Here is a 20,726-nt window from a genome sequence, read left to right as displayed (position 1 = left end):
TTATTGAATACAACCGGAGAGTTTACGACTTAAGGTTAACTTTCAATAAAAGGAGGAATTTTTTATAGCGGACGGGGAAAAATACAAAAGACAGGAATGTTATTTTTTTTATACAATGTCACGATTATTATTTCTAAAGCGAGATTTTACGAATCAGAAAAGCAGTCGATGAATCTAGGGCCGTAATACGAGCGGTTCAAATTCTGAGTAATGGCCTTGTTTTTCAAAAAACCGTGGGAAATATTTTACCTGAATAATATTACGACTTGGATAGACACGATTCATTTTTCCACCCCCCTTCATGTCTGGAATACCATCCCCCGATGGGAAGGGGGGTCTTAAAAGCGAGACCATAAATAGACCCGGGACCCGATTAAAAAGTCCCATTCGAAATTTTTTAACCGAAAAATATGGAACTAGATTTCCTTAACGCACTCCGCGATTTTAAATCTGATACACGCCCGGTAAGCCTTGATTTCTTATACCGGTTCTTTTACTTTTTGACTTCGTTAACCCTTTGCCCTCACGAATTACCGCGTGAATTACCTAAATGTTTGAAAGATTTGGAATTGGTACGCGTTTTTATTGAACTTATTGACTACCTTAAACTTATACCTCTAGCCCCGCGAAATTGTAATAATCTAAGAGAATTGGAATCGCTAATCGATAATGTCCCATCCGAGATTAAAACCCCGACCTTCTTAGCTGAATGCGAGAAACAACGCGATGTATTAAACGAATTCGAGGAATATGTCGACTTCGATTATAATTGGTCTAACCAATCAAACGATCCAGCGGTCACTCAACCACGTGAATTACCGGTTAACCCCGCCCCCGTTGATGACATTTCGTTAGACGCCGATTTCCCGTTCTCAAATAATTTATGGATGTCCCCGGTTGAAAAGATATCAGATAACGAGAGCTCTTCCGCTTCGAGTGACGAGATAAAATTCATAAAATGTTTTAACCCTTCGGAAAAATCACCCGGATTAAATACCTCCGAAAAAGAGATTACGAATTCCGAAACATTTACGGACGATTTTTCACTCCCAGCGGAATATTCACAATTTGAAAAAACTTTACTAATCAGGTCGAGTCCCGCGACGCCCCCTCTAGAAATTACTCGACTTTCCCCGGAAAAAAGCCCAGAATGGGGGCACTCCAGCCTATTCTCGCAATTTTCTCAGCTTGAAAAAGCAATACTAATTAACGGCAAAGCCGAAACCAGCGGACATTCGGTAGACCTCGAAAATATTATCCCTAGCGCACCCGATAAATGTCCTTCAAGGCGGGACCTTAAACCCTCAAAGACTTCCCTACTAGAAGATATTATTAGAGAAACAATCGGGGCTGAACTTGAAGGAACGAATATTTTTAAAAACAATGATGAAACGGGGGCCCCGGAAAACAATTTAGACTCGCTTAATGACGACTTATTTTTACCGTCTGAAGAAGAAAATTGGTTAGCGGAATTCCCTTTAAACGAGACGTCAAAACTTCCAGCTGACAGCCCCGCGACACGTGGCCTAGCTATATCGAGCGGTTCTCCGGGAGCCTCCGCGCGCGAGGAGGAGACGAGAGAGTCGCTCCTTGCCTCGCCAAATATAGGAGCGCTATCGCCATCTGGCGTCGACGCCGCTAACTATTTTAATAAGGAGGAAAATAAAATTTTAAATCCGGAAGTAGATACTTTTCTCGACTTGAAAAATATTTCGCCGGAATTTCACGAGGGTTCAAGCGTTAATAACCTAATTCCTTCTAGAAAAAGGAGATCTTTTTCACAACTTCTAACCCATAATAACTCGGTTCCTGAAGCGGATTTAGGGTTAGATTCGCCCCGACCCGGGACTTTCCCTCAAACTAACGCGGTATTTCTTAGAGAGACTGTTTCTCGCGGCGATTCGCATACCCACGCCGTTACTCGTAAAATTAGATGTCTGAATCCGGAAGTAGAAACCCCACCCCTCGATTTGAATATTACGTCAGAATTTCACGAGGGGCCAATCGTTAATAACCTAGTTCATTCTAGAAAAAGGAGATCTTCCTCGCAGCTTCTACCACTTAATTTAGCGGTTCCCGGGACTTCCACTAACGCGATATTGATTAGAGACGCTTTTTCTCGCGGCGATTCTCCATGCCCGGTGTTTTCGTCTTCACCGCGTAAGATCCCGGATCCTTTTCTAGATCAAGCGGGGCCATCACATAAAATCTTGAAGTGGGATAGCGAAAGTTCGATTTCATCATTTAACTGGTATTCGAACGAAGATACTCCGCCTCTTTTATCGCCTCTCCCCGCGGACGATTATGATGACGCTCCAACTAGAGATCGACCAACCACTCCCGATTCAAGTTGGAGGTAATCAACCGGATATCGCTCAGCCTCTTCAAGCACCCCAACCTGAAGACCTTCCTGCTCTTCAAGAAGGGGATCATCTACAGCTCCCGCCACTTCCGCTTCAAGTCATCGAGGCTCCGCCCGTTCAACAAGATGGCCAGGGTCTTCAGCTGGAACTACCCGCGAATTTTGAAATTATTCAAGATGGAACGAAAGAATACCCGCTATTCAATCTCGTTGGAAGATACGTTGAAGTGCGCTTCACCGCGGATGTAGAGCTCGGGATTACGCAGTTCGTGACCTTTATTTTCGATCAACTTCTCGATGACGACCAAGTTCAAATTTCATGTACCTCGGAAGTTTTCCCGGCGCGTGTGCTCGAAATTTCTTTCCGCCAGAAATCGCAACTCCAGCCCGGTGATGTTTTCGATTTACTCGAAGGCGAGATCTATCTGGATGAGCGGGATGATTTCTGGAACTCGCCAATTTTATTCACGTTAAACGTGGTAAGATTACCTCACGGAGGATCTCTGAGGCGACGCGGGCTTAAAAAGCATATCGATTACATACGCGATAAAAGAAGTTTTATCTCAGTCCAAAACAAAGACTCATTGTGTCTCCCGCGAGCATTAATTATTGCTATCGCGTATTTAAAGAAAACGCGAAACCCCGGAAATAAAGAATATTTCCAGGAGTATAAGGCTTTGTACAAGGCCTCTTCGCGAAAACAAAGGGAAAAAGCCGAAGAGTTACGCGTCGAGGCGGGCGTTTCGAAACGCGAATGCGGGGCTTTCACGAGTTTAGTGCATTTCCAATTTATTCTCTCTGATTATCAAATAATCGTTTTTGAGGTTTATAACGACAGACCTAGGGTTTTATTCCAAGGGGAAGGGGGGAACTCCGAAAATAAACTTTATTTAATTTATAATCAGAAACATTATGACGTAATCGCGAAATTGACGTCGTTCTTCGCCACTAATTATGCCTGCTCCATCTGCTTGGTCGGATACGATAAATTGGAACGCCACAAATGCGCGATTTTCTGCAAATCCTGTTTCAGACATCAGAAATGTTCCGGCGAGCTAGTCAAATGCGCCGATTGTTTTCGCTCCTTCCGGGGACTGGAATGCTTCCAAAGCCATCGCGAATCGGTTCCCTCCCTCTGTAGTCAGGTTAAAGTGTGCAAAGACTGTTACAAATACGTGGACTATCGCTCTAGGGAAACTATCCATTCTTGTTCGGAAGTTTTCTGTCGTATTTGTAAAAAGCACGCGCCGCATCCGCACCTTTGCTTCGTCCAACGAATTAAAGACCACCCCGAGCCTGACATGACCAAACGAAGATTAGCACTAGGGGGCGTCCCTTCGTATTTGTTTGTGTTTTATGACATCGAGTCGATTCAGAATAAACAACACGTAAATAAAAAGGGGGCGTTCGAGCATGAGCCGTTTCTTCTAATATCCCAAATTGTATGCCCCGCGTGCATCGACGAGCGAGACTCCAACTTCGATTGCGAGGTGTGCATCCGCTTTAGCTCGCGACAAAAAATATTTTACGGAGGAAATGTTGTGGGAAAGTTCGTGGATTATATCAGAACTTTAGCGGATATTAAAAAAATTTACTTATTCGCTCACGCCGCGAAATGTTATGATCTCCAATTCGTTTTCAAAGCCGTTCTTTCAATCGACGAGACCTTTGTGCCCTTCGTGATAGTAAACGGGACTAAAATTCTCTTCTTTAACTGTTTTAATTTCAATTTTCTCGATTCCTATTCGTTCATCCCCATGGGACTCGCCGCGTTTAGGAAGACGTTTGGACTAGGGCCTTCCATGGATAAGGGTAGATTCCCTCACCTTTTGTTTAATTTTGTCGAAAATAATTTCGATCCCGCTGACCCCGTAACCACTAATTATTCGACCGAGAAGGGGGATAAATTTCCGCCCCTCGAAGCGTACGGGGCTAACTATCTAGGGGTAAAGGAAAGAGCGGCCCTTCTTAAATGGCACGGGGAGCAAATAGCCGCGGGCGGTCACTTTGACTTTCTAAAAGACGCGATTTCGTATTGCACGGCGGATGTCAATATACTCCGACTGGGATGCGCAACGTTTAGACGTGAATTCATGGAAATCTGCGACACTGACCCTTTCCGCGCTGCCATCACACTCCCTGGCGCCTGCAATTACGTCTTTAGGAAACGCTTTCTCATTCCTGACACGATAGGGATACTCCCCCCCGGAGGTATGAGAAATAGGGACCGACAATCAACCGCGGCTTTTGAATGGCTCGCCTGGGAAGAAAAACGCAGGGGTATAAGAATAGTGTCAGCTATGCGGGGGCGGGAGGCTATGGTAGGTAAATTTAAAGTGGATGGTCTTGACGGAAATGACGTTTACATGTTCCAGGGCTGCTATTTTCATGGGTGCGTTCGCTGTCAAGTAGTGGGAAGAGACAGACCTCTATGGTCAGATCCCTCACAAACGTTCAACCTCAGGTACCAACAAACAGTCAGGGTCGTTGCTCAACTCCGGAAACTTAAGAAAAACGTTATAGAGATCTGGGAATGCGATTTTTACCAACTTCGCCGTCAAGCGAAGGATAAGGCGTTTTTCGAAAAAGTACGCGCCATGATAATTTCACCCTTGAATCCTCGAGACGCGTTTTTCGGAGGGAGAGTTAACGCGACAGTCCTTTACTACAAGGCCAAAGGCGATGAACGCGCGTTTAACGTCGACATGCTTTCACTTTACCCGACTGTCAACCTTCTAGATAGAATACCCGTCGGTCACCCGAAAGTTTTACTAGACGCTGATGATTTAGGAGATCTCGATTCGCTGGACGGGTTAATTCAGTGCCGCGTTCTCGCCCCTCCTAGACTTTTTCACCCTATTCTACCCATGCACTGTAATTCGCGACTTCTTTTCGTTTTATGTGGTACATGTGCACGTCTAAGATTTCAAGGACGGTGTCCTCATTCCGATCCCGAGCGGGCATTCGTGGGGACATTCGTTTCCGACGAACTGAAACTAGCCGTTTCCAGAGGTTACAAAGTGCTTGAAATGTACGAAGCTTGGCATTATCAAACAACGCAGTATAACAAGGAGACCCAGGAGGGGGGCTTGTTTTCGGACTACATCAAGACCATGTAGTAAATGAAGGCCGAGGCTTCGGGGTTTCCAGTGGGGATCACAACCCCCGACGAAAAAAACAAATACGTCTCGGATTTCGAGGACCACGAAGGCGTTAAACTCGATCCCGCGAAGATCGCGTTAAACCCCGGTAAACGTGCCGTCGCGAAGTTAATGTTAAATAGTTTTTACGGTAAGTGGGGACAACGGAATAACCTCGTAAAAACCGAGATCGTTAAGGATCGAGAACAATTCTTTAAACTATTCAACGACCCGAATATCGAAAGGAAAAGTGTCTTGGCGATAAACGATAAGACGTTGCTTGTCAAATGGGAACACCTCAAGGAAATCGATCCGGCTTTGGCCCATGTAAACGTAGTTTTAGCCTGTTATACCACCGCTTTTGCCCGAATGAGGCTCTATACTCATCTAGAGGCTCTAGGGGATAGTATACTATACCACGACACTGATAGTTTAATATATAGATCACGCGATGGCAATAAGCTAGTGCAGGAAGGAACATTCCTTGGGGATATGACGGATCAATTATCGGAATTTGGTCCAAATTGTCATATTACCGAATTTTGCTCGGGCGGCCCGAAAAATTACGCCTTCCGCGTACTCAACCGCGATACCGGTGAAATTAAGGAGGTCGTCAAGGCTAAAGGTCTCAGGCAGAACTATTCCACTAGAAATTCCATCTCTATGGACTCGTTGAAAGGGATGCTCGGAATCGACGTAGACGCGCCCACTCTCGAGAAAGAAATCGAAATCCCCCATCATATTTGTCGGTTAAATGATCATACAGTGGTAACTGTAAAGCAAGTTAAAAAATATAGGCCAGTTGTCAATAAATTACGCGTTATCGATAATTTCGAAACATTACCGTTCGGATATAAAGAATAATATTTTAAAAAAATGACTAGTTCAGAATGAAAAAAACATATCCTAATATTCGGGTATAACCCGTTTATAGAATGCCTGTAAAAGGAATTATTGGTTAATTACCCTTATACGCGAAGTTTCGGTATTAACTGTTTTTATCCATCATATTCGAAAGATAAGTCGTTATGGCTTTAAAACTATTAACCTATAATGTAACTCATATTAGACGATAAATCCCACTTAAAATGGCAGCATCAGTATTAAGTAAATAACACCGCTAAACTCATATTTTTTATTTTTACCCGAACGGTTTGTTTCTTAAATATCGATGTAGTTTAACTTAGAGACCTCATTTAATAAAAGCATGTTACCACTGTATGGTCCTTTCTCCGCTCTTCTGAGCGGGCCGAGCGGTAGCGGGAAGTCCGTTTTGATGGCGCGAATTATAAAAAATAAAGATGAAATGATTTCCCCCCCGCCGACCAAAATATTTTGGCATTATAGCGAGTGGCAAACACTTTATGACACTTTAGAAGACTCCGTAGTGTTCCGAGAAGGAGTCCCCAATCTCGATGATTACCCTGGTGAAGAAGGCGAACACATTCTCCTCATCGCCGACGATTTAATGAACGAGAACAATGGTCAAATCGGAGCTTTCTTCACGAAAGGCGTTCACCACCGTAATATAAGCTTCGTATTTATAACCCAGAACATTTTCCCAAAAACAAAGGATGCGCGCGAAATTTCGCTGAACGCGAATTACATTGTTTTGTTCAAGAACCCTCGTGACCAACTTCAACCCGCTATATTATTCCGTCAACTTAGAGGCGCCAATTACCGCTTCGCTATCGAGGCCTATCTCGACGCGACCAAACGCCCTCACGGCTATATTCTTATCGACAATAGGCAGGAGTGCCCCGATGACTTCCGTTTAAGAACGGATATTTTCCCCGACGAAACCGAAATGGTCTATATCCCTAAGAAAAAAAAGTAGGGAGTATAAAGTCAGCGGAGAGGAAGAAGTCCCTAACCAGTTCGAAAATGCCGGCCCTGGTTGCCGGACACAAAGATTTTCTCTCGGCCCTAGGTAGATCAAATTTTAAACAACGACGCGCTATTCTCCATCACGCTAAAAAACCCTTAATTGATGCTATTGCTGAATGCTGCGATAATACTTTGAAAGGGAATTTAAAGTTAAACCCTTGTCAGAAACGAAAACTAGCTAAACAAAATAAATTCATTAGACAGGTAGCCTCTAAAAAAGTAGCCTGGCGTAAGAAGAAATTAATTTTAGTTCAAAAAGGTCACGGGATTCTAAGTATTCTCATCCCCACCGTTATTTCAGCCCTCAGTGGGATTTTAGGTCGTTCTTAAGGAAATAAAAAAATGTACGCTCAAAAGTTAGCCTTAGTCCCCCTCGACTCGTTAGGAAAAAATAATAATAATAATAATAATAATAAAAATGTTCTCATCCTCTCTCGAGATACCCCTCAATTTTCGTTTCCACATCCGTTAGGGTCCTCCGTGGATGAATTAAATAATAGCATGACCGACGTACTCAATTCCAATCTTGACATTAGGGATAAAGTTAAATTATTCGAGCAGATGTTCCATCGATATCAAAACATTAAGGATATAGCGACGAAGCCAAAAAATAGAAAAGAAACCGGGCAGGACACGGCCTTCTTAAATCTCGTTCCGATTCAGTTTAGAGCGAGTGCGAAGGACTTAATTAGCCGATTGATTAGCTTAGGCGATAAAGTTTCGTGGTCGAGTGAAGGCGAGTTGTTTATAGATCAAACGCGCGTGCCCGGGTCAGATATCGCTACGCTCGTAAGTTACGCCGTTGGGGCTATAAATAGAAAACGAACGCCTCCCCCCACCGGTTGGAACGAGTTCGACGCCTTGTTCACGCCTACGGTACCATTCAAGAAAACCATCCCGCGAGTGAAAAAGAAGAAAAAAATTACATTTTCGGCGAAACCTAGAAAAGCATCAGTCGTTCGGACTCCGCTCCAATTTAAACCCCGGGACTTATCGAAAGGGGTTATCAATAGAGGCGCGAAAAAAAGGAAAACGGAACAACCAATATGGGAAGAGTTTCTAACCCCGAGGCAGTCTTGAAAAAAATTTATTACGATCCAAAACATCCCGCGAGTTTCGACGGATTGGAAAAACTTTATCAGGCCGTGAAAGACAGAGGTATTCCCCGGGAAACGGTAGAAAAATGGTTAACGAAGCAAGAATCGTACACGTTACATAAGACCGCCTATCGGAAATTTAAAAGGAGCAAGGTTTTTGTAACTAATATTGGCGACCAGTTTCAAATGGACTTGGCGGACATGAGAGACATTTCCGAACACAATTCCGGCTTTAATTACCTACTAGTATGTATCGATACATTCTCGCGACGCGCGTGGGCAGTCCCTTTAAAAAGTAAGAAAGCCGAAGACGTAATCGCCGCGACCGAGAAAATATTCGAGGATCTCACCCCTCTTAAAGTTCAAACCGATAAAGGGGGGGAGTTCACGGGGAAAAAATATCAGGATTTCCTTAAAAGTAAAAAAGTTAAATTCTTTACTAGCGAAAACGATACAATCAAAGCGTGTATGGTCGAGCGACTAAATCGTACGCTAAAGGCTAAAATGTATAAATATTTCACTGCTAATAACACCTATCGATACTTGGACGTCCTCCCTGATTTAATTCATAGCTATAATACCACTAAACATTCCACTATAAAAATGTCACCTCTAGACGTGAAACCGGAAAATATTCTGAAAGTATTTAAAACAATTTACAAGGAAATCCCCGTGAAAAGCCGACGTCAACCTAAACTTAAAGTCGGTGACTTTTGTCGTATCAGCAAATACAGGGGGGTCTTTGATAAAGCCTACCCCGGTACCTGGTCAAAGGAAGTCTTTAAAATCACCCGCCTCGTAAATTTAGACCCGCCCCTTTACACGATCGAAGATTTAACGGGGGAGGGAATAAAGGGACGTTACTATCAGGAAGAACTGCAATTAGTCGCTAAACCTCGACTATACAAGATCGATAAAATTCTCAAGTCTCGGAAACGCAAAAATCAGGTCGAATACTTTGTCAGTTTCGTAGGATATCCGTCGAACGCGAACTCGTGGGTCAAGAAAAAAGATGTATCTGACATTACCTTCAAACGCTAGCATGCGGGTTTACGCCGACAATACGATGGCGTCCTATACCTCAGCGTTACCGAAACCTGTCGAATTGGCGGGGTCTTGGGAGTGCGGGCTAGCCGAGATAAATTACACTAGCGCGTTCTTCAACGTCCTCGAGGGACAAAACACTATCGTTTTCATGGTTGTCGACGAAATCCCTCCTGTCGAATGTAACCCGTCTCCAATCGAAGTCAAGCAAAATGAACCGGAGACTAGCATCGAAAAAAACCTAGAGCCACCTCAAGCCGATCAACCTAGTTTGGGAATAACACTTAAAATTACCACGCCGGGGAAAAAAAATCCGAAAGGGAAAAAAACTGAGCAGATTTTCGATGCCGCCAAAAACGGTGAAACTCTTACGGGTGAAGCTCAGATCGCCGAATGCGCGGCTCAGCCTAGAAGACCCAGAGGGACCTCCCACGTTTATAGGGTACCCATAGGGTACTATTCTTCCATCGAACATTTAATTAAGATAATAAACGAAATTATTAAAGATATGAAGACGTCTCTTCAATATAACGAGATCACTCGCCGAGTTCGAATAAGCCCCTTTCGTCATAACGTACTAGTGCAATTTCATTTTGGTCTAGCCATGACATTGGGCTTCGATCCCGGGATTCAATCTTTGGAAAGGGGTTACCGGGGCGCTAGGCCGGCCCTTATAGGCTTTCAAATCCCCCCTCAACTTTACGTTTATACTAATATCGTCGAAGATCAAATGGTGGGTGACACTCTCGTTCCTCTCGTTAGGATTGTCCCCGTAGAAGGCTCGTTCGGAGATAACGTCGGGAAAATTTATGACGTGCCTCATTACGTGCGAGTCTCCAAACGCTATTTAGACACGATCCAAGTACATATAATGAACCCTCAGGGGAAACCGGCGCCATTTGCCTTCGGGTCTCTGACGGTTAAACTACATCTACGGAAACAAGATGCCTAAGCCGGATGTCCTCGACGCGCGGGGGTCCTGTCCCTATAGAAATTATTATCTTAATCAAGCGCAAACTGGGGGGTCTAATTTCTATCAAGGAGCGGCTTATCAGAAAGGGCACGGTCTCGGAAGTCTGTTCTCGGGGCTCTTCCGCTGGGCCTCCCCTCTTTTAGTTAGAGGGGCGAAGTATATAGGAAAACAAGCGTTGGGGGTCGGCAGTAAAATTCTCAATGACGCCGTTGCGGGGGAAAATATAAAATCTTCGGCGAGGAAACGTTTCGGTGAAGCTCTAGAAGGGATAACCGGACAAAGCGGTTCGGGGCGGAAAAAGCGTAGGAGAACTAAAACGAGAAGCAAGAAGAAGAAAACAACGAGCAGGAGGAAAACTAGAAAAAGGACCGTTAAACGCAGAATCGGGGCAGTAGCTCGTCGGAAGTCCACGAAACACGTTCGTGACATTTTTTCCCTCAACTAAAAAAGAACCAAAATGTACAAAGTTGAAGCCTTGAAATCGGAATTGGACCTGTTCTCGGTCACCCCCGTGCAAACTAGCGTCGAAAGCGCGACTCCAACTTTCTATCGACCGATCTCTACGCTACGAGATGATTCCCAGATTGAATTTTGTATCCCTAAAAGCCCCGAGTATACGGATCTCGCGATGAGTCTCCTTCACGTTAAATGTAAAGTAACGCGGGAGAATGGGACTAATTTAGACCCCGACGTTAAATTATCAACTTGTAATAACCTAATGCATAGTCTCTTCGATCAAATTGAAATCTACTTGAACGACAATTTAATCACGCCCTCGGCAAGTCGATATTCATACCGAGCCTATTTAGAATCGCTCTTGAACTATTCTGGCGAGGCTAAAACTTCTCACCTGACTTCGTGTCTCTACGCCAAAGACGCTGCCGGAAAGTTTGACGATATAATTACCAACTCGGGGAGCAAGATTCGTCAAGCAGCTATTAAGGATTCAAAGGAAATTTCCTTAGTAGGGGCAATATACGCCGACCTTTTCAACATTCCGAAATACCTTCTAAGCGGGGTGGAAATTAAAGTTCGACTTTCAAGGAGTAAAACGGCCTTTGTCCTTATGGGAGACCCCTCGTTAAACGTGGGGAATTTTAAGATCGCTATAACGGACGCTACTTTGGAAATACGGAAATGCAAGATAAGTCCTCAAATCATTCTGGCTCACGAAAACGCTCTCTTAGGCGCCACAGCGAAGTACCCTTTTACCCGAACCGAAGTGAAAAGCCACGTACTGCTCACCGGCGTTTCAAATACGAGTCTCGACAATGTGTGGCTGGGACCGCTCCCTCAACGCGTTATTATCGGCCTAGTCTCGCATACGGCTTGCGCGGGCGATTTTCATAAAAATCCTTATAACTTTCAACCATTCGGGTTAAATTTCTTATCTCTCTACGTTGATTCGGACGCGGTTCCGAGCAAACCTCTCCAGCCCAAGTTTTCCCAGAATCAATTTGCCCGTGAATATTACACCTTGTTTACGGGGACTAATATACATTTTAAAGATGACGGGAATAGTATATCGCACTCAGAATATCCGAGGGGTTATACTCTATATGCCTTTGATATCACGCCTGATCTTTCCGCAAGTGACAACTCTCATTGGAACCCCGTAAGACGGGGACAGTTACGTATCGAGTTGGGATTCGAAACCCCGCTCACTGAATCGGTTTCGGTCGTTATTTACGGGGAATTTCATAGTTTAATGCAAATAGACAAAGACCGCAACGTGGTGATTGATTATTAAAATGAACACATTAGAAATAAACGAGATCCTCCGGCATTTACCCGGGTATCAAGGTGCCTTTGCTTCCGATAGACTCCCCGAATATATCCCTTCCTTCCCCGCCTCCCTGGTCGTTAACCTCGATCCTCACGACGGGCCCGGGACTCATTGGGTAGCTATTTACCTAGACGCTTTCAGGAGGGCCGGGTACTTTGACTCGGCGGGTCGTCCGGTGACCCTCCCCACGATAAAAAAGTTCCTGAGAAAACATTCCTCGAAAATACTCTACAATAGACGTCGTCTACAGGCCGTGGGAAGCAAAGTTTGCGGACAATACTGCGTGCTCTATCTGGAACATCGCTATAGGGGGCGGAGTTTGACCTCCTTCGCTGATAGGTTCACGAGGAACCAATGGAGTAATGACAATAGCGTGGAGACCCTATTTAAGAAGCGGATTTAACTTACCTTGAGTCAGAGGGGGTATCAGCCAACAGAAACATCATGGAAAGACCGCTGGTAGTTGTCGATTTTGAATTCTTACTCGGCGCGAAATACGAACCGGTCGTTAAAGAAGTTGCCGTCGCGTTCGTCGGGGAGTTTCCCCTAGTTAAAAGTGTATTCGTTAAACCTCCGTACCACGGTAGCGGTCTTTCTCACCACGTAGCCCGGCAAAATCAATGGGTCTTTACCCATATCAACGGTTACCTCTGGAACCACGGCGATACCCCTTACATCGAGCTAGAACATCGGCTCAAGGCCTTAACCGAGGACTCCGAATTCGTTTACTGCAAGGGAGAGGAGAAATGTCACGTCCTCAGGAAACTCATCCCCCAAGAGGTGATCGAACTCGGGGAAATCGGTTGCCCCAAGGCCAAGGACATCAGCATCGACCAGAACTATCGGTGTCGGTTTCATCGGCGAGGGAGCCCGACGCTTCTCTGTGCGCGGGAGAAGGCCTGCCGCTTCGCCAAGTGGTTGGAGACCCATCACCAGACGGCTCCCTCGCCGCTCTTCGAGGAAGACGAAGGATTCTTTTAAAACTTTTCTTTATAAAAAAACAATTAATTATTTTTCGAACTCTTATGTTTTTAAAAAACCATTACGTAATTTTCTCAATTCGCGCGCGTATTTTCATTTCGTATCATTTTTCTTATATTCAGTGTTATCATTTTTTGTAATATCTTCCTTTGCGTTAATAAATGTTTCGTTCGAATTTATGTTTTATTTTTTCAACATACACGTCTAAACTCGTAAGGGGGGATGGGGGAAAGAGAAAGTCGAGGTTTTTTAGTCGTCTAGTACCGGATCATTCCCCGGGTCATTCCCGAAGTCGGAGAAGTAAGAGGTAGACGCTTTTTTTCTTAAGATGAATTTTGAGAAAAACAGAATCGCTAGTTTCAAGAGTTTTCCCTGTAAGTTTTTAAACGTGAGGGAGCTAGCGAAAGCGGGTTTTTTCTACGTCGGTCACCGGGACAGCGTAATGTGTTTCTCCTGTCAGCGTGTCGTCAAGGACTGGACGGCCGACGACGTCCCGTTACTAAGACACGAAAAAGAGTGTAACTTTTGTCCGTTCATAAGAAATGATTTTTCGGGGGATGTCCCAGCCCTGTCGATGGAGCTTGAAGGTTCAAAGCCGATGCGATACGAGATCGCGCGAATTCGTTCCTTTACTAGAGGATTTAATAATAATTATATTAAGAATAATATTAATAATAAGGAAGGTTTGCCGATTGATCCTTTAAGGGAAGCTAGGCATTTATCCAAAGCTGGTTTTTTTTTTACGAATTTCAAAGATTGCGTAAAATGCTTTTCCTGTTCTGGGGAACTAATGAACTGGGATAAGGAAGATAGTCCGTTCGAGGAACATTGGGAAAATTTTCCTCATTGTAAATTTCTTATTTCGAGGGCAAGAAGTGGAAATGTAAAGCGTTTAATAGCCGCTGAGGATATCGTAGAAAAGGACAACCAGCTGAATTATTCGACTTACCCCGAATCACGATTAATATACGATTCTTTAAACGAAATAGTCGAAGTCTTAGATGAAGGACGAGGTCTAGACATGCCCGGGGAATAATAGATTTATCCCGAGGAATTCGAGAGGGGCCGCGTGATAATAGACTATTTTTAGGGGGGGCCGTTCACCCCTCAGCGAGAGATGGAAAGAGGGATTTACCCTCCCGCCTCGGTTCTAAGGATCATTCGATCGGTCGCGGACGAAGGTGATAGACACCATTTTTACTCGGCTTCCGTTAAAAAAGATGCATTTTGAGAAAAATAGAATCGCTAGTTTCAGAGGGTTTCCATGTAAGTTTCTAAACGCGAGGGAGCTAGCGAAAGCTGGTTTTTTCTACACCGGGCACACTGATAACGTCATGTGCTTCTCTTGCGAGAGGGTCGTCAAGGGGTGGATGACTAATGACGTCCCGTTGCTGAAACATATCGAGCAGAATCGCTTATGTAAATTCGTAAATGACGAGAATACGGGGAATGTCCCCGTCCTAACACTGCCGATAGACGATAAAGAGCAGACGGATGAGACGGAGCTAAATCCTATGCGCCATGAGCTTGAGAGAATTCGTTCGTTTAACAAGGGATTCCCTGTTAATATCGTAGATGGTAGAGCCTTAGCTCGGGCTGGGTTTTATTATTTAAATTATAAAGATTCCGTTAAATGCTTCGCGTGTGAGGGTGAACTTATGGCTTGGGAAAAAGGCGATAGTCCTTTCGGTGAGCATAGGAAATATTTCCCCCATTGTAAATTTCTATTAGGGGAAGAATGTGGAAACGTAGCTCATTTTATAGCTGACGAGGATATTGTAGAAACTAACCAGCCACCTTATTCTTCGACTGCCGAGAAAGCCATAGTATACTGTTTTTTAAAAGAGGTGGTTGACATTTTAGAGGGTGAAAAACGGAAACGACTGGAAACCAAACATTTTTGCACAATTGGATAATAGGTTTTGGAGGCCGCGTGAATCTCTCTTTTCCCCAACTTTCTCACGGTTTGAGAAATTCCTTCATTCGGGGTCTCTCCCCCCCTAGTTAGAGATTTCTCCCTGGATTTTAGTTCGGTAGGAATCATTCGATCGCTAGTTTACGAAGGTGTCAGACTAAATTTTTAACTTCCTCTAAAAAAATGAATACCCTGGCGAAACGAGTCGCTAGTTTTAAAAAGTTCCCGGTGGAATATATGGACACTCTCGAACTGGCTCAGGCGGGCTTCTTCTTCGTAGGGCATAAGGATATCACTATCTGCTTCTGGTGCGACGGTCTGGTGCGGGATTGGGAGCTGGGATCTAACCCCTTACATTGCCACACCGCCTTGTTCCCCGAGTGCGAGTACGCCAAGCTCGAGTTCGCGAAGCTACAGGAGACCTACGATGCCCAACTAGGCCCTATGAGGTATGCGGACGAGCGGTTGAAGACTTTCACCAGTTTCCCGCTAGAGAAGCCGTGCCATATGGAACTCACCAACGCGGGTTTTTTCTACACAAACTTTACGGACTACGTGAAGTGTTTTTTCTGCGGTGGTGAGATCGGAGATTGGGGTGCGGAAGACGATGCCTTTCTGGAACACGGGAGACTATTTCCCGATTGCAAATTTGCAAAAAACTATTATTGCGGGAACGTCTTTTTAAAATCATTCATGCTCAACATCGCGTAAAATTTGACCTCGTTCCCATAACTTTCTTTTTCCTCGATGTAGAAGATCGAACTAACTATTCCTTATTAAATAATTTCCATTTTAAAAGAAGAATCTCCCTACTTAATAATATTTTACAGCCTATTTTATTAAAACATGTACAGAAAAGTGTAATAAAAATGATTTAGTATAATATTCGTCTCGTTATTTTTTTCCAATACATTTTAGGTAAAAAAGATAGGTAAGTGGAGGTATCCATATAGATAGGTAAGTGGAGGACTCCATAAAATGAGGTGAAGTTAGAGGGCTCCATAATTTTGGATCTATAAATTCGGTGAGTCTATGAAAATCGCTCCATAATTTTGGATCTATAAATTCGGTGGCTCTATAAAAATCGCTCCATAATTTTGCTTATCTATAAAAAATGCGAGACCTTATCTATAATTCTGCTTATCTATAAAATCGCTCTATAATCTTGCTTATCTATGGCCAGGCCTATTTCTCTGAGTGCTTGAGAGCAGTCAAATGGAAAACGCTATTAGATAGAAAATACATTTTATTTATTTATTTATTAAACGACAAAAAGAAGATTATCTTTAAGTGATGTTAATCTGTTATTTTTTACAATTGATAATTTATATCAGATATTCCTAAAATAAAAATTGATTGAATAAAATAACTTAGTTAAGCAAAGCCATCAATTATTTTTTTCGTTTTATTCATTTTTTTAAATATGGAAAGATAGTTTTACTTTTAAAAATACATTTATCTGATAAAATAGCTATTATAACTGAAAAAACATTATTTTTATTCTTCCATTAGATTTTTTCACTTAGAAAAGACAATCTATTGAATATAACAAATTTCAAAAATAATTAGTTCTGATAAATTATCTATAAATGCCAAATGAATTAATGAATCTCTCAATATATGCCGAATTAAAAATTTTATAGTAAAAATTTCCAATATCCAATTATTAGCTCCTTTATTTTGAACGCTACTTGTTGGTCATATATCTGAAACTTATTACGTGCATTATTTTCATTAGGAATATTAAATTATTTTCATTTTCGCAACTTACGAATTCTAGTGGTGATTAGAATTACGATCTTCCTTGACGCCATGAAGCTTCTTTAGTTCTTTAGTTCGATTAACTGTCCTTTAAGTACTCCGGAAGGGAATAGGAGGGGAGAAATGAATGTTTACGGACGGCAAGTCTGAAGCCCGAAAGGATCATAGAGGGGACCCAATTCCCTCTTGGGGGCGACGCTAGTCGGACAAGACCGCCAATAGGGGGCGAGTGCACCACAGGAGCGATGAACCACGCTATTTACGATAATGAGACGCTTAAGACGGTGGTGCAAAGCTAAGGTGTCCCATTTGTTGTTCTTGAGCATCACGTTTGTCATCGACGTACGCCACGCGAATCCAACTCTGGTTGCGAAGCGAAGGGCACGCCGCTGGATTTTGTCAACCACGTGGACGCCGCTTGCGGTTGATGGGGACCAGACGGCTGGACAGTACTCCAGGATTGGAAGGACTTAGGTTTTAACTCCTAACGACTTCGTCGCAAAGGAGCAGCGGGTTCTTGTCGGCGGATGAAACCCAAGGCCCTAGCGGCTTGGGCAATGACACGGTTGATGTGGGTGGTCCACCCCAGAGTGTCTGTTAAGGTCATTCCGAGATATTTTTGAGAGCAGACTGTGCACGGGTCAGCGCCTTGAAGGACATACTTCGCTGAGTGAACTGGCTGACCAACTCTGCAAAGAGAGAGAACTGAGCACTTTGCAGAGCTTAGCGGTAGCAGCCACTGCTCACTCCACTTGCCGATGGTGTCGAGGTCAGATTGAAGAGCAACGCAGTCCTGTGTCGAGAAGATCGGCCTGGAGAGTGCTATGTTATCCGCGAAGATGTAAAGTTGGGAGAAGACGTTGTCCCCGATGTCGTTGATGTAGATGATGAAAAGGAGAGGCCACAGGACCGATCCTTGCGGTACGCCAGAGGAAGCACCGGGGAGTACCACTCGAAACTACGTTCCCGAGGTAAGCTGATAGCCAGTTCAGGGTCCTAGCCCTGACCCCGTAGGAGTAAAGTTTGGCCTCGAGGAGCTCATGCGGAACCGAATCAAAGGCTTGCGAAAGTCAAGGAAAATGATATCCACTCGGCCGGCTTGCTCTAGCCCAGAAGTCCAGGAGTCAACGCGGCAAAGAAGCTGGGTTTCATTGCCTAAGCCACTACGGAAACCATGCTGGGACGGACTCATGAGGTTGTGCCGAGATGGCGGACGCACTGACCTGCTCCTCGGCTTTGTGGAACTGCGACAGGAGTGCAATCGGACGGTACTCCGTTGGGTCATACTTGTCTCCACCGTTAGGGATCGGCGTGACGTTGGCCCGACGACAGTCATCAAGGGATTTCTCCCGTGTCGTAGGAGAGCTGGAAAATGACAGTCAGAGGAGTGGCTAAGACAACAATACACCGGCGAAGGACCACAGCCTGGATTCCGTCTGGGCCCGGAGCTTTTTGTGGTTTGACCTTTGTGAGCAGCTGGTGAATGCCTTTTATGTCGAACATTGGTGGGGCACGTGGTTCCAGGAGAGAAACGGTGTCCACATCGTACGATGGAAAATAACGCCAAAAGCTGGGAGCCAGGTGATTGGCTTTGGCGGCTGCAGTGGTGTGTGACTGCCCTGAGCCAGAGAGGTCAGGGACTCCAGTCACTTTCACCTTCATAGAGATTAGAGACGAGCTGGTAGAACTGATTCCTGTGGGTAGTCAGGTCGGAAGCCAATAGCTGAATAAGCAAATTGTTTTCCCCACCGACGAACTTGTTTTACTGTTGGGGTCGACGTCACAAAAACGTCATAGAAACGAGTTATGCGTTTTTTTGTTCGAATTTGGCGTCTGCTTCCGGTACACTAGGTGATAGTGAAACAGCAGCGGCCTTTGAGAAAATAATAATTTTGGTCATTTTTAGTATTTATTTTATATGTTGGCAAAGTGTTCGGTGGGTTATGGACTCCATAAATGAAAATATTCCTAGGTATGTTTTAATATATTTTATATTTTTTGTCGTGTAGTTTTAAGGTTTTCTTTACGTAGGACAAGGCTTATCGGAAATAATGGCACTATCAAAAGTTTGCATATGATACATACCTTTAGATATACAAGAAATAAAGCAATTTATCTTATCTTGAAACTTTCAAAATAAGTTTCAAATGTTTAACTAATAATTTTCTAGTTTATTAAGTAACAATTTAACCGAAAAAGATGCCACGATCGAAACGGTCTAAGCATGGATTAAACACTAAAGGATGTTCCACGAGCGAACCTTGCCACCTAGCGGCGCGAGCCCGCAAACCGGAAATTGTTTTCTATCCAGGGGCAATCAAACGGGAGTGCAATGATACATCGTTTATATACTTACCGAAGATCTTTATTTTAGGATTTGAAGCTTTGCAGATTCAACCTTTTCACTATTTACTATTTGTAATTTTAAACGAAATTGAAGATTGATAAAAGAAGCGTGTTTTGATCCATGTGGTGCCCCTAGGGGAGTTAAGCGCGGGGGGGAGGAAACACGTTACGACCAAGCCAACGTGAACTCGGCATTGAAATCTTAGCTCGTGGAACATCCTTTAGTGTTTAATCCATGGTGTAAGTAAAAAAAAACATAAACTTTAGCAGGCGACACTTTAGACGAAACCGAAAAAAACGGCTATTACGGCCAACTAAAAAATGCCTTGGTAGTGAAGCGCCGGATTTACGAAAACACCTATTTTCGACCTGACGGGTACGCACGGCACGGCGGGCGTATTTGAAGATGGCACGATGTCGAGTGAAGGCTTGCATGTTAGCAGCCGTAGGTACAGCCGAGAACGATTATAGCGTCACTTCGTGATACGCATCAGGCGGTGGAGAGAGGAGCCGACCCACGGGAGACTATGTCGAGAGGACATGTGTCAGAAATTTATATACCGGTGCTCCAAGCGAATCAAAAAGCCTACTACACCGGTGGTCTCATCAGAATGCCCTACGCCAGCGTCCACAAGCCTGGACAGGTGACAAATCCAGCATGGGTAGAAGAACCCTACTACCGATGGTCTCACCCTCGACCAGCCCCCACTTCGCGCACAGCTGTGGGATAGAGAGCGGATGCTATAGCAACTCCAGCAGGCACCCCAATTACGGAGGTAGAGAGCCAAGCCCTTTGGAGAGAGCTCCTTAAGGGGAACGACGAGCACACAGCAGTCCAAGTAACCCGGTGGGACTCCAAAAGGCCGGGAAACAGGACCACCGTGCCCTCATACGGAGGCCCACCGCCCCACAGCAGGCTACCCAATCCGCCGAGGCGGCCAGGTTGCCTGGACCCTCTCCGTTAGCATGAGCCGAAGCCCAGTATCCAGCCCCTACATGACCGAAGTCGGAGGTGGAGATAGGACCATTTGATCAGAGCTAACATCTCCCAGTGCGCCACCACCCTTACGGGTTACAAGAGCCGGACCCCGACTCCCCGGTAAGGCCATTAAACGCCACTATGTCGAGCGGAGGGCCTCCTCATCGGAACATGGGCAGCTATCGCGTGGGTGATGGTAGTAGTGAGTGCGCTCCACGCCTCTGCAATAGAAGTGGTGGCCGTCAGGGTAACAGTTGCCCGCGACCTCAACATAGCAACGAAATCGGTCTTGTAGAAGTCAGGGACGGAATGAGGGAGGGTTCTGGGCGGGGGGCAAACCACTCGGATTCTGAGAAGGAGAATATCGTGATCGCTGACTCCAGGTAGATGGGAGATGTCCTCAAGTAGGTTGTCGTCAGAGACCAGCGCAAGATCAAGAATATTGGCGGCTGCGT

At 44.6% G+C, this 20,726-nt stretch overlaps 3 protein-coding genes across 3 annotated transcripts; all 3 read left to right on the top strand.

Annotated features, from left to right (window-relative positions):
- Nucleotides 1–2,307: 2,307 nt before the first annotated feature.
- On the top strand, nucleotides 2,308–5,481 carry LOC149958481 (uncharacterized). Its single transcript, XM_090167194.1, has one exon. It carries the CDS (start codon nucleotides 2,308–2,310, stop codon nucleotides 5,479–5,481), a length of 3,174 nt encoding a protein of 1,057 aa, XP_090023320.1.
- Nucleotides 5,482–10,960: 5,479 nt separating this feature from the next.
- LOC149958480 (uncharacterized protein F54H12.2-like) lies at nucleotides 10,961–12,253 on the top strand. Its single transcript, XM_090167193.1, has one exon. It carries the CDS (start codon nucleotides 10,961–10,963, stop codon nucleotides 12,251–12,253), a length of 1,293 nt encoding a protein of 430 aa, XP_090023319.1.
- A 1,459-nt stretch (nucleotides 12,254–13,712) lies between these two features.
- LOC149958479 (baculoviral IAP repeat-containing protein 7-B-like) lies at nucleotides 13,713–14,306 on the top strand. Its single transcript, XM_090167192.1, has one exon. The coding sequence runs from the start codon at nucleotides 13,713–13,715 to the stop codon at nucleotides 14,304–14,306; it is 594 nt and encodes a 197-aa protein (XP_090023318.1).
- Nucleotides 14,307–20,726: the final 6,420 nt, after the last annotated feature.

This window comes from Leiobunum rupestre, chromosome 2 (assembly GCF_980474605.1).
Source record: "Leiobunum rupestre chromosome 2, qqLeiRupe1.1.hap1, whole genome shotgun sequence".
Classification (NCBI taxonomy): domain Eukaryota; kingdom Metazoa; phylum Arthropoda; class Arachnida; order Opiliones; family Sclerosomatidae; genus Leiobunum; species Leiobunum rupestre.
Note: the sequence above shows the minus strand (reverse complement) of the source record. Positions and strands in the feature narration are given on the sequence as shown.